At 37.1% G+C, this 22,304-nt stretch overlaps 1 protein-coding gene across 31 annotated transcripts in view; it reads left to right on the top strand.

Annotated features, from left to right (window-relative positions):
* Positions 1-22,304, top strand: part of LMNTD1 (lamin tail domain containing 1) — a 314,635-nt gene that overhangs the window by 278,774 nt on the left and 13,557 nt on the right. For all 31 annotated transcript variants that reach the window (XM_074357488.1, XM_074357490.1, XM_074357489.1 and 28 more), the window contains 7 exons: positions 3,937-4,055; positions 7,294-7,529; positions 10,195-10,393; positions 15,399-15,585; positions 16,121-16,240; positions 20,378-20,589; positions 21,151-21,322. In XM_074357488.1, coding sequence (XP_074213589.1) covers positions 3,937-4,055; positions 7,294-7,529; positions 10,195-10,393; positions 15,399-15,585; positions 16,121-16,240; positions 20,378-20,589; positions 21,151-21,322 — 1,245 coding nt within the window. The remainder of the gene's footprint in view (positions 1-3,936; positions 4,056-7,293; positions 7,530-10,194; positions 10,394-15,398; positions 15,586-16,120; positions 16,241-20,377; positions 20,590-21,150; positions 21,323-22,304) is intronic.

Genomic DNA, 22,304 nt, shown 5'->3' with positions numbered 1-22,304 from the left:
CTCCAATAACTTTTTACAAGTCTTTGGCTCCAGACACCACTTTTCTGCTGAAGATTGCCAGTGGATGGCAGAAGAAAATGAAATTGCAAATTCATATCAATAGGAAAACTCAAAACCAATCTCTTGTTCTTGGCTCAACAGTTTGTTGGGTATTTTATTTTAAGACGTGAGCTGGTGGTTGTGAGTTTATATGGTATATGGATAATATAAGGTGGATTTCTTTTTGCTAGTAAAAGTACGTGAAAATAGCACATAGATAAAATAAAAATATATTGGTTTGTATCTTTAAAAAATGTTTTACAAAGAAAATGGTGTTCTGCAAATAAGATCATATGTTTTAGATCTCTGCCTTCTGAACAAGTCTGAGATGCCCTGTCTTAGAATAAGCATGTTACTCCTCTAGAGAGCATAGGTAGACGTGTTTGATGGATAAAGGCTAAGCCTCAATGCATGTACCCTGTGTGTGAAGTAGCTGTGCAGTTGTTCATGATCCACTGCTGAAACTGACGTGGATGTCGGAGGATTCAAACCATCGTTTGACATTTAGTATCGCATATGCAGGTGGGAGATCTTAGTGTTGTTTGGCAATAGATTTTTGTGACTAGGAAGGGCCAAGAACGTATATGAACAAACTATCTGAAACTTGAACCTCCCAGTAAGTGGCCCTTTATCTTCTCTATGAACCTTAAAATGACCCTGGCATCAAAGTGAAATAATAGCACCTGTGTTCAGGGCTGTGTTATTTGCAGGTGGGTCTGTGTGAAGGAAATGAAGAAACATGGTACATTTTTAGACTAGCAAGATGCTTTACAATAGGAATTTATACCCTATTTGTATGGGCGCAAATGTGAAACTGCATTCCTAGACATACAAACTCTTTGAATCTTAGTGGAACATATCATGTTTTAAATTGTAATCCTCAACTGCATATTACTCAGTTTGGGATTTCCCACCCATAGCCAGAGAAGGGAAGAAAATTCTCTGTACATGTACAGCCTTCACTTACTAAGAATTTTCGTTTATATTACTGACTTAAAAAAAAATCCCCTACTGTGCAAATGTGTCTCCATATGTGGAGACAGATGACTAGAATACATAAAGCCAATTCTTTGTGTTTTTCAACTTTTAAAAATTATGTACATACAATGTTTTGTCTATTTTTTTAAATTGCTGAATATGGTGTTTTGCCACTTTTAATTTTTTTGTAATCAAGGTAAAATCACACTATAAAACTCAATTTTCATCATCCCAATTCTGCCCCGTATCTACTCTTACGGGGCTTCAGTTTCTAATACAGCACTCTGATGTTCCAGCAGAGGAAACGGCCAAAGAGAAATGACACAGAGTGTGGAAGTTGGGAGAAAGTGGTCTGAGAACAGACCACAGAGCAGGGAGAAAGATCAGGACAAAGCTGGCTTGGGAGTAGATAAGTATTTGGGCAGCTACCATGGAAAGAGTTAGGAAGACATTGGACAGGAGCTACAGCAGAGAAATGCAGAGTATAGCGATGAGGCCTTTATAGCAGATGGATGTGGGGCCGAATTCTGGCTCTTCCATCGATTGGCCATATAACCTTGGATAAGGGAAATTCCCATCTTCCAAAGCCATTGTGAGAGAGCCTGTGGGAAGACTTGAACTTCATAAATAGTGCTTCTGCTTTTCCCTTTCGGTTCTAGCTTGATCCTGTCTTTCCTGAATCAGAGATAGCCTTGATGAAGATGCCGTCAGTGTATGGAGTCCACACATCCCCAAATGACCCTTCCTTCCTTAGCCTTTTTACTATGGAGAATTTTGAACATTAACAGGAAAAAAATAAGCATAGCGGATAACAAAGCTCCATGCACACATTACTCAGCTTCAACAATTGGGAGTCACAGTGCGTCTTTGTCGTCTACATCTTCATCCGCTCTCTACCTGCTGTATTATTTTGAGGCAGATCTAACATCATATCATTTTATCTATAGATGTTTCAGTAAGCATCTCTAAACAACAAGGAGTCTTTTTAAGAAATTCAGTCATAATGCCATAATACACCTTAAATACTTAACAGTTATCCCTTAATATCATTAAATATCCAGTGTACTTAAATTTCCAATGTCTTATGAATTTTTTGCAGCTTGCTTGAATTAGGATAGAAATCATATCCACAAATTACAAAGTGTGTCTTTTAAATCTCTTGATCTATTGGCTGATGTGCTCTTCTGTTCTCTGTATTTTGTGTAAGTTAGAGGATTCATCAGATTCAGCTTGATTTTGTTACTGTTATTGTTGCTGCCATTACAAACTCTGTCAGATAAATTATATCAACCACATGAATGCACCAAGTGGTGTAGCCATTGATGATGCAATTTTTCCAGACTGATGAACAACTCTTGGAAAATGTCTATTTGAACAAACAAATATATAATCTTCCCTCAATGTAAATAATAGCTACTTCCTGGAAAATTTGGTAAATATTAAAAGTGTACAAAAATATTTTGCATTTACATGGAATATGGAGCTAGGCTTTAGGCTCAGATAATTATAAACTATTTTTCATCTACATGAATGTCTGGCAGGTCATGTGGCACATGGGAAAATTTCTTTGCCAAGAAGAATTATCTGCCACATTGCAGAAAGTCTCGCATTTCCGGATCCTGCCCACTAAATGCCAGGAGCACCCCACCAGATCTTTATGACTACCATTAATGTCCCCTTATATTTACAAAATTCCCCTTATGGTTCACTTTGTCTCCTCTGGAAAACCACTGGCTTAGTCTGAGAAGCAGCAGAAGAGGAAATCGGTTTTAATTGCACACACGCTCTAATTTGGGGAAGGGAAATAAAGGAAGTATTCTGTGTAAGAAATGACCGTTGAAACATTCACACTCTCCAAAGTTTTTCTCAGTTAACAGAATTTTTGTTTCTCCAAACTATGTTGGAAAACGTGAGTAGGCTTACTGATAAAACAAATGAGATCATAATGACACCGCGCTAATGTATGTAATTCAAGTACAGAAATTTTTAACAGCTGGAAAACCATACGGACAAGTAGAGTTAGGGAAACTGGGACAGTGGCAAGAAATAATAAATCTATTTTAATTCTTTTTTAAGCAAAAGCAAAATTTCTAATAAAATTTTAACTCTCTTTATCCTGTACTTACATAATTGGCCTATAATGCTGATAAGGAATTTTGCTTCATCTCTGAAATGGAGAAAATATAGTCAAATGTTTATTCTCCTCTAGCTTACTTGCCTCATTATGTGATAAATTTCGTGATTTCACTATTTATACCAGTAGGTTTCTTTTTGCCTTGAGAGTAAACAAGTTTTCTGTTTCTGCTTCCTGGCTGTTTCCCTGTGTTCAAAGAGCATTTGCCAAAACAAACAAAAACCCCCAAAACAATGAGTAACTCCCTCAATGTTCATGCGCTAGCCTTGACTCTCAGAAATCCAAAACAGGATATCAAACATTTCGATGGCAGAGTTTGTCTGGTAGAAGATACAGCTCTCCTAAAAGCAAGTTACGTTATTTGACGACTGCAAACTGCAAAGCAGGTGCAGCGTTAACATAGTAACTGTTCAGAGGCTGGAACTTTGTAACTATGGAGACGTTACCTCATAGTGTTCTAACAGGCAGTGTTGACCAGATGTGAAAGTTGTGACCGTAAAAGTAGCTTTGCTGCGTTACCTCCCTGCCTCTTGAGCCACTTCCAGTGCATGCTACACACCTCCATCTTGATTTGTTTAATATTCTTAGCCAGTGTCAGTATTGGCGATGTCAGCACTCACGTATTCGCATTAGAATCCTGGTTCTGGCACCAACTTGGTAAAAAAATCATGAAGTCTGGCAGGTACTCTAAGGTAGTTAGATTAACAGGTGAGGTCACTTGAAAAAGAAAATCTGCCTTGAACCTCAGCTATATTCATTGCCTAATGTCAATTTTATTTTCCCAGAAAAGAAAAGAGACTTCTCTTCCAGCCGAGAAGAAAGACAAACAAGCCATTCAGGAAATGTTGGCGGCTCTGCAGAGTGAAGTCCACCACCAGGAAGATAAAATGGAGAATCAAGTACAGTAAGAAAGGCATAAATAAGAGAAGAGAAGGGACTAAATTTTAGAGAATAAGGATGGAGTATTTGATCTCTTGTTTCAAAACATCTTATGAAATAGAACTAGAATTTATTCTACAAATTTTCTAAAATTAGTTAATTATAGCATACAACAATTTCCCCAACCACTGTTTTAAAAGGTTTAGGTTAGTTTTTGACTGGTATAAAAATTCACCCAGACAGATCTCCATCTTATCAGACCTGGTTGAGATTCCAAAGCTCATATCTAACATGTTAAGGTAATTGACAGACAATTTCTTTAGAACTAATTTACTCACCTGGGGACAGAGAATTGCTAGAGAACTTTGGTTTTGGAAATGTCTGTGAGGATATTAAATAAAAACTACAACTCTTTATTTTTACTATTAATGTAAATCATTCTCTCAAAACATTAGCATTGGTTTTCTAAAAAAAAAAAATCCCTAATATTGAATATACACAATTTAAAGCTAATGTTACTTTGGACCTACATGTCCTGTGTTTACTGTTCAGTTCAAGTCCATTTTGAAAATATTTCTTCTTAGAGCTCATCTGAGATTTAAATAATGTTCAGTATTACCAAATGCAGCATCTCCCAAAATAACACTGAAATGTTGGAAATGGACTTTTATAACTGCCTCTGGTTTAGTGCTAGTCAATTACAGAGGAAGCAAAATATCAAGAAGGGGCTTGGAAAATTTCACATGGGAAAGGAAAAGCTAACCAAGCACTAAGGGAAAATCTCTCGTCTTCCAAAAGGAGTCTAACAGGTCTGCGGGTGCAGGGTTCAGACAATGGGCTCTTCCTAAAACGTTTCAGCTCTTCCAAGATGTATGCAGCCATTAGAAGCTTCTTATTCAACTACAAAAACAAGAGCACCCTGTGACCCTAGACCAGATTTCTTTGATCACAACATTTGCAAAGGCTTATTGTGAATCTTCTGTGGAATTAAATTTATTTGGAAACGCTATTGTTTTACCGGAGGGGGGAAAAGAATCAGAACTTACAAAATGAACATGCTGAAAAGATACAGCCAGTTGTCTGTAATGAAACCCAGATGTAAGGAACTTTGAACAAGAAAGGTCCTTTTTTTTGCTTATTCTATCCAGTGTCAAGGGAAAATTATGTCATATGATCCTGTCTCCGTTTAAACAGAGATGAAATATTTGTAATTTGACAATAGACCTCTGTAGTCTCCTTTTTGTTACCACCACAGTCATACTCGAGTGTATCTTCGAGTGTTGGAGCTTTTTTGACAAAGATGAGTGGTTGAAGAGTCAGCAGTAGGGCATGTGCTCAAGCTTGATCAAGTACTGGGCTAGTAATAATGCAGTGTTCAAAGCCAATGCCATTAACTTTTACTTCAAAGAATTGCCTGAGTTATCTGTGCCTTCTGAGAGGTACACTTAGAGAAGTCTGGTTTTGCGTGATTCCCTCTCGGTAAACAAAGAGATTGAGACTAACATCAGCGAGATGGCAGATTAGGAAGGTTCAGGCCTTTGTTCCCTTGTGGAAACATTGGAAAAACAAAAACAAAAAACAGAAGACTGGCTAAAATAGCTTTATAGGAACTCTGGAAAACAAAGATATCAAAATAGAGACAAAGCATGCATGGAAGCAAAATACTTGCCCCGGACTTACAGTGGCTGGATATGTGGCCCCCAGCAGGAAGGGCTCGGTCTGGCCGTGGACCTAGTTTTTCAGAGAGCTAAAGGGTTGGACCCCAGGACTTTGTTCACAACTCAAGCATCAAACCACACACACATGGATTGCTTTGAGGTTCCTGGGAAGAGCCTCAATGTGACTCAAAAGCAGTTGTCATCAGCCTTTTCATGAACTACTCCATGAGAATATTGTTTTACTTATAAAAACTATACTGGAAGAATATGAAAATGAATATATGTATGTTCATGTATGACTGAAGAATTGTGCTGTACACCAGAAATTGACACAACATTGTAAACTGACTATAACTCAATTAAAAAAAAACTTTACTGTAGTTTAGAGACTTTGTTTAAATGATGGCACACTAGTTAACAAATACTTTTATATTTATAAAAAAGAAAGGAAAAAATTTTATATATATTTTTATTGAAGTATAGTCAGTTTACAAACGTGTCAGTTTCTGGTGTACGGCACAATAATTTAGTCATATAGGAACATACATATATTCGTTTTCATATTCTTTTTCACCATAGGTTACTATGAGATATTGAATATAGTTCCCTGTGCTAGACATTAGAAACTTGTTTATCTATTTTATATATAGTAATTAGTATCTTCAAATCTCGAACTCCCAGTTTATCCCTTCCCACCCCCTTCCCTCCCTAATAACTGCAGGTTTGTTTCCTATGTCTGCGAGTCTGTTTCTGTTTTGTAAATAAGTTCATTTGTCTTTTTTTTTAGAAGGGAAAAATTCTTGTTCATAGTAAGATTTACATATAAAAATAATACCTGGAAATTAAGTTTTTCTTCTCCCTCTTTTGTGCTGTTCCTGTCACCATCCACACACGTACACAAGTGCACACATGTATACACACGTGTGCTGTATTTCTGTTACTCATTTGTAAAGTGTACTTGAAAGCAAACATCAACTCTAGAATCTTTATAAATGTAGCAAAATTAAACAGCAGCAAAAATTAATGGGAAAAGGTACAGTAAACCATGATATATTAAACAGAAATTATAATCATGTTTTTCATGTTAATGGAAAGGGAAATATAATGTAATAAGTGATAAAAGTGGGATATAAATGGTTTATAGAGTCTCAATTTTGAGTGAAAAAAAGCATTTAAAAGCCTTGAAGGAAAAAATGTTGAATCACTATGTTGTACACCTAAAACTACTATAATATTGTAAATCAACTACACTTTAATAAAAAAAAATTAATAAAAAATGAAAAGCTTGGAAGGAAATAGTAAAATTTTTAGTTGGTGGAATTATAGTAATTTTTATTTTCTTCTTTCTGCTTTTATACTTTTGCAGAACCATCTAATGTCGGAATTTAAAAATCAAATAGAAGAAAAAATAAAAGCATGACTTGACACAGAGTTTTATTTAGATTGTTAAAACTAGAAATATAAGATGTTCTTGTGCTTGTGTTAGATGCACAATACCCTTACAAAGCAGAACTCTGGATGATAATGATTGTTCATGCTTTGCGTATTCATAGTCTGTCACTTTGACTTTCTCACTTTGTTTGTTATACTAATTTTCTCACACAGAATAGAAGACACACATGACGGTCTCTCAACAACCCAGCGATCTTTAGTGCATTTCTTGTCAAGGTCTACAGATTCAGACACCCCGGCACTGTCATTGTCACAGTCATTATCCGATGAAACATCTGTCAGTTACTATCCGTCTAGCCCTCAGGTTAGTGGAGTAACTATATCAACAGCTGGATCAAAGTCTCCTAAATCTTCTTTAGTGAGCCATCCCCAGTCCAAAAACAATTTGGGTAAGCAAAACATATACCGATTTACTTACACTGTTTTTAAAGCAAATAGTTCAGTAGAGTTCCTTATGTACCTAGAGGCCAGAATCACGGTTGTTTGTCTCTAATAGTACTAATTTCTTAATGTCGTATGCAGAATAACTCGACTACGCTCACTGATTCTAGCATTGGAGTCATGTTCAGTCGTAGAAATATCTGTGGCCAAATACATCGTCTCTATGATGAAAATATCTTGGAGTTACCATAATGGTTCAAAGGTTGACCACTTAGATACTCTAAAATTGCTAGATAATTAAAAATTCTACCATAGAGCATTAGCCGCCCTTCCTCTGAATGCTACCGGGAAGATTAAGCAATGTCTCGTGTATGCTGTGCCTTTAGGAGACCAGGGCTTAAGTAAGGAAAGGCAGATAAGAGAAATACAAGGTAGGTAATAAAAATGGTGGTGAGAAAGGGAAGAAACAATACAGAATTTGGAGGAGAGGAAAATAAAACAGCAGTCAAGTTTTGACAGTTGCCAACAACGCACTCAGCGATAGTCACCACGGTTAGAGAACTTTGAGGGTATGTTACCATGGTTTACTGAAAAACCATTGTCCTTGGAAACAGAGGACCTAGGTTCAAAATGTGAGACATTAGGTAAGATATTTAGTATCTGAGTCCCATTTTCCACGACTACAAAGTGAGGATTAAAATATCAACGTCACAGGGCAATCCCAAGGGTTAAGTGAGATATTTATGAAAATCACCTAGCACATAGTCAGTGTGCTGGATAAAATAAGTTGTGACTCTGAACCTATCAGTAAGTACCTTCTCCTAGAAAAGGCTAGATTTGGGGCCTGTAATTACCAGTCAACAGACAAGTTTCAAAACTGTTAGCACAAATACACCCACAACTGCCTGCTGTCTTCATTTTCCTGTACCATCCTGTGGGCCTTTGCGGCCTGACTGCTGCTTCTCTATATTTCTTTTTGACTCTGGTATTTTCCTAAGCCTTTGACACAGTGTTATATAGGATTTTGACCTACTGCCACTATTGGCATATTCCTTATGCTTCATTGTTTGTTTGCCTAAGATACATTTTTCAAAGAAGCCTCCTAAAATTCACACTGACCAAAATCTATATGCTTTAAAGTGAAAACTATGAATTTGATATCTAGAGAGGTAATATTTCTCATCCTTTGGCACTATATCATCATGGCGTATGCTCTATACTTGGGTGACATAAACTTGAAAGCTCCTAGTAAACAAGCAAACACAGTGGCTACCCCCTTGCAGGATGAGAGCTGTGCTGGGGTGGAGTCTTATGCTCCAGTTACTGTAGATTCTGACTCTCTAGATAGGTCTGGGTCTGCAGAGATGTTGCGTTTGGCTCATTTCCATCTGGTCCTCTAGATGAAATAACCACTGGAACAAACATCAGTGTGTCTTCTTTTAGAATACACAGATTTTCATCTTCAAGATGAGCTATTAAAAACGATGCTGTATATTCTTTTTCCTCAAAGGAATTTAAGAATTAAATAAAGTCACTTGAATGGGAATGAACTAATTTAATTCCAGACATCTCTTCTAAACAAAATACATCAAGGAATCCTTCTTAGGAAATAATGTGCTGGGTTTTTTTCCCTCTTTCCCTTTGCTTTGGTTTCATTAAAGATACAAGAATATAAAGCACACTCTAGACTGTCTTAATCCTTTGGTGATTTTGGCCGAGGGACACATTAGCCAAAGCCCCTTGCTACAATAATAGCTACCATTTATTGAGCACCTGTTAAAGGCCAGATTCTCTGCTAGACACTTACCTACATTATCGTCAATCCTCACATCACTTGCACGAGATAATATTAGCCTTATTTTATGTTCAGGAAAACTGAGAATTGGAAAGTTTAAATCAGTTGGCTTAGTAAGTGACAGAACTGGGATACAACTGCAAGTCTGTTTAAATCCAAGACACATGACTTGATCTGCTTCATCATGATGTCTCTCTGTAGGGTTACTCTCTCTTTGCAGACACATCATTAGATTTCTCCAACATGGTTCTTTCTATGCAAAATCATGAAACCAATTTTGGTTTTGAATCTTAGTAGTGAATATTTTAACAGAGTAAGTTTCCAAGAGGACACTAGAATCTGATTGAGCATTACTTTATCTTTCTAATAAGGTATTTTAGTTGATTAGAGTGAATTTAAGTCTTTACCTGGCAAAAATTCAGACCATTGGTAGGAAAGGACTCATTTGAGGCTTTAATTTGTGAGTAGTAATTTGGGAGGAAATCTAGTATAAAATAGAATAAAGCTGTATTTATATACAACATATTCAAATTTGAGAGACTCAAATGTTTTACCTATTGAGAAACTCACGATGCTTCTAGTACCACTTAATCAGTTGAATCTTAATTATGATGATATAATTGATAGTTTTAGATAACTGAAATAACCTCTAGGAATTGAGCATCACTAAAAATACTTACTGGTTATTTTATAGATGTTGGTTTAAAGCTTTTAACTGTCCTCACTGAGTTTGACTGTGACAGTAAAGTGTATAAAGAATATAACTGGTAAGAGAAAAGAATAAAGGTGGTAGCTTTGGGTTCTTTTGATGTCCTCTTTTAAAATCTTCTTTTATTTACTTCTATCTCTGTTGTTTCCCTCTTTGGTTTCTTTGAAAGGAGTCAACAAACTCAAATTTCCAAGGAAAAAGTCTCTGCCAGTCCATGCTTCTGAGCCAGCTGTAGTCGGGCAAGGGGAGGATTATTTCCTGTCTTTGTTTGGTGATTCAAAGAAACTTACCTCTCACTCATTCCACACCAAGAAAACTTGGAAGCACTTTTCTATGATTCTTGAGGAAGTGGGCCAGTCTAGATCCAGGTACTTATTCTATTTGAACTTTTTAATATCTTCTGTTGAGGTAAAAGCAATAAATCAGTAGGAATTAAAGTTCTAATCTATTGTTTAGGTCCATGCTCTCTTCTAAAACTCTAAATAATTCATTAAAATATAACTGTTTCACATTCTGGGCAATTAAAAGGAATCAATATAACTTTCTAGGAAAACAAACAAAGAATGTTAACTCTTTAAAGGTTCCAGAGGAAACAGCACTGCATGATCATTACCAAGAAAGTTAACTCAGTTATTCAAGAGCCTTTTTTATTATTGGCAAATCATTCAGATGGATTTAGAATCTTTTTTTCGTCTGAAGGAGAAAGATGGGCTTTTAACTCATTGATCCATTTGTATGGTTGTCAGTATCTATGACAAAAAGAATTGATCGGGAAGAAAGTTGATATTAGAACTAAAATAAAAAAGCTGGCTCATCTATGCATTTACTGACCCCTGCTTTCCTTGTTGAGTGAATAACAGATTGAACTGTGAATTGTTAGTAGTAAATACACGTTGACAGAGGGTATTAGAGGGGTAAAAGAAATTGTTAGCCAGAGTCGAAGGTCAGACATAAAGGAAAGAAACTTTTCCCCTTAGGTCAGGTTTCCTAAAATCAACACTCTTGCTATTTAACTGTACTGAATACCCAAGTCTTCTCTCAACCATCTGAAAACACTTCATCAAATTATTCATACAGTACCTACCATGTTAAAAATGATGACTGATTTTAAGGAGCAGCATAAACAAAGTGAAGGAGGCAGAAAAGCTAAGGTCAGTTACAAGTGTAAGCATGGTTATACTGAGCAGTGCGTGAAGAGATGTAACCAGGCTGTAGGGGACAGACTGGAGACAGATCACAGTGGGCCTTGAAGACCAGACTGAGGAATTTGGTCTTCACTATGGGCAATGGGAAGCAGTGAGAACATTTCAAACAAAGGAGTGACAGGACTCTGATTCAGAATATTGAACCTGTGGCAGTGAATAGATGAATGAATGCTGGATTTTGTCAAATGCCTTGTGTATATCTATTGAGATGATCATATGATTTTTATTTCTTAATATTGAAGCAACCCTGCACTCTTGGAATAAAACTCCTTTGGCCAAAATGTTTATCCTTTTAATATATTGTTGAATTCGATTGGCTAAAATTTTGTTTCAGAATTTTACATCTCTGTCTGCGAAGAATATTGCTGTGTAGTTTTCTTTTCCTGTCATGTCTTTGTCTGCTTTGGTATCAGGGTAATGCTCATCTCCTAGAATGAGCTGGGATATGTGTTCCCTCCTCTTTCACTTTCTAGAAAAGTTTGTGTAGAAGGAATAGTATTTTTTTTCCTTAAATGTTGTATAGAATTTTGGAGAATTTTTAACTACTGTCACCATGCTGTGTATTAGAGTCCCAGCACCTATTCATCTTACAACTGGAAGTATTAATCCTTTGACCAGTATCTCTCCCATTTTCTCCACTGTCTATTCCCTGGCAAACACTGTTCTAATTTCTGTTTCTATGAGCTTAGGTTTTTTTTAATTCCACATAAATTGGAATTGTCTTTCTGATTTATTTTACTTTGTCAGAAATGGCAGGTTGTCCTTCATTTTATGGCTGATCTATGTATATATATAAAATTGCCCTTGAACAACACGGGTTTCAGCTGCATGAGTCCACGTATAGGTGGATTTTTTTTCAAGAAATACTCCAGTATCACATGATCCATGGTTAGCTGAATCTGCAGATATGGAATCACGGATATGGAGAGCCAACTATAAAGCTACATGCTGATTTTCCACTGTGCAGGGGGGGTTGGTGCCCCTAACGCCTGCATTGTTCAATGACCAACTACATATGTAAAATATATACCACGTTTTCTTTGTCCATTCATCTGTCAATGGAAACTTTGTTTCTGTGTCCCAGCTATTGTGAGTAATGCTGCAGTGAACATGGTGGTGCAGTTAACTCTACAAATAGCACTTCTGTTCCTTCAAATAAACACCTAGAAGTGGGATTGCCGGATCATGTGGTAATTCTATTTTTAATTTTTTGAGGAAGCTCCATACTCTTTTCCATAGCACCGCACCAACTTACATTTCCACCAACGGTGCACAGGGCTCCCTTTGCTCCACATCTTTGCCAACGCTTGTTATTTGTTGTCTTTTTGATAACAGCCATTCCTAAAGGTGTGAGTTGATACCTCATTGTAGTTTTGATTTGCACTTCCATGATGATTAGTTGAGCCCCTTTTCATGTGTCTGTTGGCTATTTGTATGTCTTCCTTGGAAAAATACTCAGGTCCTTTTCTATTTTTTAATTGGATTATTTGCTTTTTGCTATTGAGTTGTATGAGTTCCTTGCCTATTTTGGATATTAACCCCTTGTCAAATACATGATTTGCAAATATTTTTTTCCCACTTTGTAAGCTGTCTTTTCATTTTGTTGATTGTCTCCTTTGCTGTGCAGAAGCTTTTTAGTTTGTGTAATCCCACTTGTCTATATTTGTTTTTGTTGCCTGTGCGTTTGGTGTCATAGCTAAGAAATTATTGTTAAGATCAATGTCAAGAAGGTTTTTCCCTATGTTTTCTTATGGGAATTCTATGGTTTCAAGTTTTACCTTAAAGTTTTTAACCTATTTTGAATTGATTTTTGTGTATAGTATGGGATAGGAATCCAATTTCATTATTTTGCATGTGGATATCCACTTTTCCAGTATTTACTGAAGAGACTATCCTTTCCCCATTGTGTGCTTTTGGCACCCTTGTTGAAGAGCAGTTTACCATAAATGTGTGTGTTTGTTTCTAGGTTCTCTATTCTGTTCCATTGGTCTATATGTCTGGTTTTATGCCACTACCATACTGTTTTAGATACTTTAGCTTTATAATATAATTTGAAGTCAGGAACTGTGATACCTCCAGCTTTGTTCTTGCTCAAAATGCTTTGGCTATTTGAGGTCTTTTGTGGCTTCATAAAAATTTTAGGATTATCTTTTACAGCTTCTGTTTTAAAATGTCATTCTGATTTTAATAGGGATTGCCTTGATTCTGTAGATCCCTTTGGGTGGTACAAACATTTTGATATTAGTTCTTCCAAGCCATGAACATGGAAGGTCTTTCTATTTATTTGTGACTTTTTAAATTTCCTTGTAGTTTCCATGTTTTGTGGTTTTTGTATCAATATTTTGTAGTTTTCAGTGTATAAGTCTTTAATTTCTTTGGTTAAGTTAATACCTAAGTATTCTTTTTTGTTGCTAATTTAAATAGGATTGTTTTCTTAATTTCCCTTTTGGTTGGTTCATTGTTAGTGTACAGAACTGTCACTGATTTTGTATGTTGATTTTTGTATCCTACAAGTTGACTGAATTTGTTTTGTAGTGTCCTTAGGGTTTTCTACTTATATAATTATGTCACCTGCAAACAGAGGTAACTTACTTTTTTCTTCTAACTTGGCACCCTTTGTTTCTTTTTCTTCCTGATTGCTCTGAGTAGGACTTTCAGTACTATGTTGAATAGCAGTGGTGAGAGTGGGCATCCTTGCCTTGTTCTGGATCTTAGAGGAAAAGATTTCTGTTTTTCCCAGTTGATTACAATGTTAGCTGTGGGTTTTTCATTTATGGCCTTTATAGTGCTGAGATATTGTCCTTCCTTACCTATTTTTTGAAAATTTTTATCATGAAAAGATGTTGGATTTTGTCAAATGCTTTCTCTGCATCTGATGTAGAAAAAAGTGGTCATGTGGTCTTTGTCTTTCCTTGTGTTACTGGCAACTATAGACACAAGTGCCAGTGTTGACAGAGAATGTTACGTAGAGGCATGTTGGAAGAACTGAAATGTTAGAGAGAAGTTAGTAGCTTTAGAGCAGCAGAAACCTTAAGGCAGATAAGTAGCACAGAGCTATCAAAGAGAACCTGACAACTAGAGAAATCAGAGCTCAAATAAGAAAATGGTTGTTTTTTTTTAAAGCAACATAGCCATTTGTCTTTACAGTCTGTAAGTCAAGACCATGCAGAGGCTATGGACAACATTGATGGGGACGTTACTCTATACTTAGCCAGTCGCAACATATAAGCAGAGACCTCAGGCCATTTTCCTACTGCATAAAAATGGGAAGGCTTATAGGAAAAAGAAAAAGATAACTACTAAATGTTGTGTGATAGCAGGTTAACAGCCCTGCCTCTGTGAATTTCCACGTATTGTGTGAAGTATTTTCCTGTAACTTTTGGCCTTCTGTCAAAAGGAAGGCAAATGAAGTGACTAGCCCTGACATGGACAATGATATTTTTTATTTCAGACAAGCTAATCTATCCTACTTGTGTGCATAAAAAAATTAAATTAAATAAAAATTTAAGATCAATGAATTAACAATCCACTTGAATAATGAAAGATTTTTGAAAAGCTGTATGTATCCAATTACATATATGATCACAAAGGGACAACTCAGCTATTCTTATCTGTATAAAAGCATAGTCCGTCTTCCAAAAATGTGTGTGTATATTTAAATGCTGTACTGTAATTGGCCCCTGGTACATACTAAGCTCTCATCATGTTAGAAGGGGAAAAAAACACCATCTTGTATAAGATTTTAAGTTTTCAGAATTATTTTTAAGCACATAGTTGCTATTCATGTTCACAGTAACTTTATCAGAAATAAACTAAATGGTTTAACTTTCCTCCTGATTTACTTGAGAGTTTCATGTCTCAGTGGTTTTATGGGAAACAGTATGAAATTTAAATAATGATAATTGCACCTCCCTATGGTGTGTTTACCTTGATACTTAAATAATTTTTTGTTTTCTTTATAACTATTTTATGTGAAAGATCATTTTATTGCATAGATAAACAAAAAGAACTAAGAAATTAAGCCATTTGGTGGGGTCAAAATACCACTATTTCCACGTAGAATTTGTCCAGCAGACCATACAGCTTAGGAACAAGTTCCAAGGCATATTCAGTTCTTAAAGTGAGCTACAGACACGCTCCCTTATAATCCTTATGTTTTATTTTCTAGTGCTCTTGGAGACATTAAAATAGCTGAAGTGAATGTCAAGGGTTTATTTGTGAAGCTCATTAACTCTTCCTTTGACAAAGAACTGCAGATTGGAAACCATACTCTCCAACAAAATGTAAACGGACAAATAGTCTCCTTGTACCGATTCCTTCCAAATATCATAATGCAGGCAAATTCCACAGTAACAGTGAGTATAAGATATAAAGACTGTGAACTAGAACTCATTTATCCGCTCAGACTGTGGTTTAGTACCAGTGGTTTCTCCATCCCTAGATCTCTCTGTTAAATGTGATTTTTTTTTTTTTTTTTGGTCATTGGTGGTTAATTGTGCCACTTCATCCATCTCTGGATGTAAATTAATACCCATAATTAGCTGTCCGTAGCTTTCTTCAATTTGGTGTACAGTACTTTCTGTTTTTAGAATTTAACTATCAAAATGAAATGCCTAAGTTTCTAAGACTAAACAAACATAACTTTAAAAGAGCAACAAAGAGAGGATTTGCTTAGGTGATGCTGGAGAGCTCCCCCCTCTTTCTTAACGCTTTCCATTAAACCACATATGGTAGCTGTTCAGTTACACAGCTTGACATTCCATATTATACAGTCATCATATTTTAAAACCTCGTCTGTTTAGGAAAATACATTGGCAATAACTCTCTGACATTTATAAAACTATGTTGAACTCCAATGGCGATTGTCATTAACAGAGTGTCTTCTTACAGGTCTGGTCAGCAGCCTCTGAAGCAGAGCATCAGCCACCATCAGATTTTCTTTGGAAAGAACAAAACAGGTTTAGGACAAGCCCAGATTGTACAACGATCCTGTGCAAACCTAACGGTGAAGTCAGTGTCCAGCTCTTAACGATCGTTTTTAAAAGGGCAGGCAGCTCTGCTTGTGTTCCTCTTCTCCTCTTAGCTTGCTGAATTATTTTTCCATCCTTAAAAGCTGGGACAGAACCAGCACAGACCGTCACAACACGTCAAGCAGATCAACAGCACCCTCTTCTCAGTGCCAAGGTGCCGAGGAGCTGCTTACAATTTTGGCACAAATACATTTGATATCTTGCATTTCCAAGAAGCTACTTCACATTGCAGAGCCAAGAATGGGTGTTATTTATTGTATTTAGCCTAAAGAGAAGGACAAGAAAGGAAGGAACCCAACGCAGGCCTTTTCTACTCATTTATTCATTTCTCAAAGGCTTCCTGGGCGTCTCTGTTCTAAGGGCTGTAATGAGCGTCGTAAGTGTTGGGAATGTAACACAGAGTAAGACGTGATAACTACTCTTAAGGGGCTGATATTCTAATCAAAGAACCAACTCTCTAATTTGTAGGGACTATATTCTCTGTAAAATTAAGTGTATTAGAAATAACTTTGTGTAACTCATTCCCAACATTTTACAATTTTATATTTTCACTCTGCCTTCTCCTTGGTATCATATTAGCATAAATACAGACCCCAAAACATGCCAGTGAAGTTTAAAGATGTCTCATTTTACAACAAACACTTACTCCTTTTTTGAAGCCATTCTTTAGATTTTTCTTAAGTGCCTGCCTTTTCTTATCCCCCATTCTTAACTCACTACGTCTTATAACTACTAATCCACACAGTATGTTAATTGAAATCTATTTCTGCATTTCTGTCTTGCTACACAGCACCTGAGGCTTAGGTTGACTATCCCTTTAGAGTAGACTTGCTAGCGTATTAAGAGCCATTTAAGGTCTTTCTGTGAAAACAACCAGTGATCATTATATGGAGTGAACACTCATTAGATGCAATTTTGCAGCCTTCACTCCCTTACCCTTACATATTTTTGTGGGCTCGAACTGAATTCTGTAATACTTCTGATAATTTTCGCTGATGGGGAAAGTAAGGCTGTGCAATCTAAGTTGTTTACTCAGCCTCACAAGAAATCATTAGCAAAACTCAGGTTAGGGTTAAGACATGCTTGTTTCAGACCTTTCCCTGCATTTATTCACCTATCAGCCATTCTGCAAACACTTTGGAGGTTCTACTTTGTATGCACACTGTTCAAGTCACTGAGTGTTGAACCAGACAGGTCCCTGAGCTCCTGGGATGCATGTTTTAGTAAATTGTCTTTGCCTGCAACTGAATTAGACTTTGTATTTTGACTACCCCTTTTACGGAGTGTTTTGAATTACCTCTGCATATAGGATCAGACCATTTCTGCAGGGTGAAGTAAACACAAATAATTTTGATTGCTAGTGCAAGAGTGAACTTGATTGATTCATTTGGAAAACATTTACATATATTTAGTATCTTCCAAGCATTGTGCTAGGTGCTGGAAAAAATAGCGTAATTATTCCATGATTCTTGTCCTAAGAAAATGCAAGAGTCTGGTAGTAAAAATTAATATGTAGCAAGAAATAATTGCATTACAGTGAAACAATGCTTTAATAGAAGTCGGCGCACAGAGCATGGCAGCTTGCATTAGAGATGTCAACTCTAAAGGACAGCATCAGGAAAAGCCTTAGGGAGGAGAAAACACTTGTTTTGAGTCGCAGGATGAGAGGGAAGTCACCCAGTTAACCTGAACCATAACGGTCTTACCCTTTTCCTCCTCCCTAACTCAACCCTCGCCATGCTTTTCTGTGCTCTCTTCTCTAACCACATTGGCCTTCTTTCACTTTCCTAGTACTTAATTACTCCCTCAAGTCACAGGGCCTTTGCACATGCTCTTCCCACTCCATAGACTCTCTTTCCTCCCCTATTTACCTATTAATTCCTACTCCCTCTTTAGGCCTCAGCTCAAGCCTTTTTTTTTTTTAAGGTCACATCCTATTGGAATTCCTACCCCATGGTAAAACAATCAGCGTTATGTAATTCAAATAGAAAATATTTTCATCAAATGCACTGAAATATGACTTTAAGTCAACCTAGAACCTCTAATATAAGCACAGAGTTCTCCACCCCCCCCCCCACCGCTTTTTTTTTAACAATTAGTTCCTATTCTCACCTCAGTGATACTGGACCTCACTATCTGCACTTGTCAGATAGATTTTCCTTGAAAAGATAAGTTTCTACATTCCCATAGACGTGCTGAAAAGCAGACAGATGCAAAGTTTCATCGTGCCTCTGGAATTGCTTTTTATATAACTTGTATATAGAAAATAACCCATATCTTGTGGGAAAAGTTACAGAGCCTAAAATCTGACTAAAACAGTTGCCAGTCACACAGATTAGAATAGATCCTGTTTCTGGTCTTGAAAATACTTTTTTTTTTTTAAGATGGGGCAAAGAGAAGTTACATTATGGGTCATTAAAAAAAAGAAACCTGAAGTATGACAGACTACTTTTTGATTCATCACTAACATGGCAGTGGTTAATATTCAATATGGCTACAAATCGTGTGCTGTAATGTAAAGGTAGATTTAGTCCTGCGCTGCCACGAGTTAACTGTGTAATCTTCATTCTGTTCTCTAATAGGTAACGTTAAGCGATTATACAGTACAAGCACTAAGATTCTATAAGCTTACTGCTTTTGAAACAGGGCTAAACTTTTTCACCAGTCTCATTGTTGTCCTATACAATTTGCAGCCTCTATGTTATATGTCAGAAAATTAGTAGGCTTCTTATATTGTTCAGTGCCTAGGGCTTTCCCAATACATTGTTCTGTATTAGAGATTCAGACCGCTCCTGTGCTGGAGGAATTCACTGAGGGCTATTTCTATGTGCATTATCTCACTTGAGTCTCAGGTTATTTAAGCATTTTACAAAGGAAGAAAACGGGTCTTGGAAAGTTAAATATCCTGCTCAAGGTCACATGATTGGCAAAATGGCAAAACTAAAATAACCCCAGACATTATAATTCCAATAATTTTTCTGTTGTGCTAGAAATAGCCTACAAGTTTCATGTGGCCAACATTCCAGAGGTGAAATTAAAACGACATCCTTTTATTTGTTATCAAATATTTTTAAGTCTCACAATACAGGAAGAAATAAAATGTTGCTCATGGCTAGGAAAGGCTTACAGTCTTACTGAGAGACATTGCATTAAAAAGATCACAAACATTATTTTCCACACAAATATCTATGTTTGAGCTGCTAAAAAGGAGAGTCCCTAACTGATGACCTGAAGCAAAAGTGACAGTTTGCCTTCTGTGATCCATGAAATTAAACTTTTTTCCAGAGACTTCATCTTTCTCTTTCTTTGCCGTAGGCCCAGCCTCATTGAGCTTGCCTTGTGTTGCCTTTATGTGTATTTAACTTGTCAAGGCAAACAGAGGGTTTTTCAATGGTTACAGCATAAACCCAAACCTCTAATTTTATAAACTAAAAGCAGATCACAAGAACAAGTAGGGTGTTCAGGCACAGTTGTTGCTTAACTTTCTCACATTGAACAAAGACATAATTTATTCGTCCCTACACATGATTTTTCTGAATAATTTCTGCACATATATGTTGTACACATGCCACATATTCAGGAAACCAAGATAAACTGCAGCTTTAGTGGTCCTGGGTCTCCTTAACAGTCCCACCTGGGATTCTGCCCTGGGGAACATGGTTTCCTCTCCATGTTTTCAGTTCTATTGCCCATTTCCCCATCTCAGATAAGATATATATATGCATCGATGTTTAAATATTTAAATTTTTAACTTACTGATACTACAACTACTTTTTGCACAATTCTTTGTGGTTATAAAATTCAGTAGCTTAACTGAATCTCATGACACCCTCATATAGCAATTGACCGCCACCGCCCTCCCCATTTTACATATGAGGGCACAGCCCAAGGCAGTAAGTGTCTAACCTGACTAAAGTTAAGCAGCTTGCAATTTTCAGAACTGGAAACGAAGGCCAGGATATCTTACTACAGCCTCCTTATGTGTTTCACTAATCCTTACATAGTACGTAAGTGACATTAGAGTTTGATTTGGGCATTTTATTGCAATAAGCCTATGGCATTTAAAAAACCTATCTAACTCCAACAGTATTTAATATTAATGAATCATTTTTGTTAGGCTGTTGCCTGGTACACTCCTATTCACTGGAAGCAAGCGTGGGAGAAATTAGAGACCGACATTGAATTTGACAGAAGCTCGATAGTGAGTTCAACATTTCGAAGGCACATGTTTCATTGGCCAGCAGCTCCAACAACTATCGAAAAACAAGATCAATCTAAGACAGGTTCCTCCAAATGTCAGGTGGAACATGTTCAAGCTTTTCTTAAGAGGTAAAAGTTGCTTGAGTTTTTTAAATTGAGTTCTTCCCATGGTTAGTAAGTGAGCAGGTGGGAGTGACTGGGTGTCAGGCAGCTGTGTGATGAATAGGTAAATCAATAATGACCCCCAAACTCCTATAGGACCATAAAAAACATAATAATTTTTGTTTTAAAATATAAAGAACACAAAGCAAGTAGGGAAATACCCATGGGACCGGCTGGCGATTTCTGCTAGGTGAGACTGAGACCCCTCTGGCCATTGCATTTCCTGATGGTGCTGCTGTGAGAGGCACGGCCTTGAGTCTTCAGCAGGGCTCAGGTGGAGGGAGATTTGCAGTATCTAGAATTTTCATCTTGGATCAGGAGCTAGCTGTGGCTAACGGTGTAGAATTTATGTTTTTCATTTGTAGGCAAATGTTTCTAATGTGATAAAGGGGTTGCCCACAAAGTCTAGGAAAGCCACATTCTCTGCTCATGCAAAATGCTCATTCCACTCTCTCTGAGCCTTTACTACTAGTGCCACTGTGTGAAGTGCCTTTGGGGTTCAATTTGGGCTTAATTTTTCTTTTACAGAGAAAAAGAAATCCCACCAACCCTTTTTCCCAATCGCAGCCCTTGGTGCCACAGCCCTAATGTCCCTGCCCATCCCTACTGTCCTCTGATTGATCCTCACGACACCGGCATGGCTGGACGCAGCTTAGACACACAGCCCAGGTCTCAGTCAGCCGGGCCCAATCCAGCCCAGGTAAGTCAAAGGGAGAGTAAGTGGAGAGTCAGTGAGGGTGTGTGTGTGTGTGTGTGTGTGTAGAACTGGTGAAAAGGGGATTAAGTGGTAAAAAGTCACTAATTATTAAAAGCTGTTCGTATCCTCAAGCATAGATGGTTCCTAAAGCAAGTACTGTAAGCTGTTCACATTTGCACAGTGTCTCCTACTATTCCTGGTAGATTTCTGCTGAATAAATCAATGACTCAAAAGAATAGCATGGCCAGCAAGAATGCATGAGACTCTTGAGGTCCCATCAGGAGGATATTTTGTTTTTCATTAGGCAGGATGAACTGGTCCTACAAGTTAGGCTGTGCTGAAAAATATCCATCTTTTACAAACATACGCTAATACTAATCCCAAATCCTTATTCTTTTTTGACCAGATACTTCTTAAGACCTATAAGTAAAGCTTTTAAAGTTGGCGTTATTAGCCAAGGATCTGTTCATGGATTTCTGAAAGTCCATGAATATGCTAAATTTGGAGCAGAAATGTATGTCAACGTGATGTTTTCTGGGTAGAGAGCTCCATGAGTTTCACCAGATGCCCCCAAATGTTTCAGAAGAACTGATTAGACCAAGTGCCAGATCCTAAGCTGTGAAGAAATACTTGCATACAGCAGCTATGTGCTGGTGAAGTTATGACTTGCAAACTTAGATTTAGCAGAGGGATGCTTTTTTAAATGAAATCTTGAGCAGAATCCCAATGTATAAAGTGGGTAAAAGCAGAGCTGTCCAAGTTGAAGAGGAGTGATTCCCACTACCTGTTACACCCATCTTCTTCCCTGCTCTCCCCGTGATCTTTGAGGCACCTATCTGGAATCACAGTATGAAACACACCATGTTAGTATGCTGACATATTGTTGGGACATAGCACCCCCAAAATAATACCTTTTGGAAGTCGAATGATGGAAAATTTATAAATTCCTGAACACACTCCATTTCGTAAAATTAAGTGCCCTGTG

This window comes from Camelus bactrianus, chromosome 34 (assembly GCF_048773025.1).
Source record: "Camelus bactrianus isolate YW-2024 breed Bactrian camel chromosome 34, ASM4877302v1, whole genome shotgun sequence".
In the NCBI taxonomy this organism is placed as follows: Eukaryota; Metazoa; Chordata; class Mammalia; order Artiodactyla; family Camelidae; genus Camelus; species Camelus bactrianus.
Note: the sequence above shows the minus strand (reverse complement) of the source record. Positions and strands in the feature narration are given on the sequence as shown.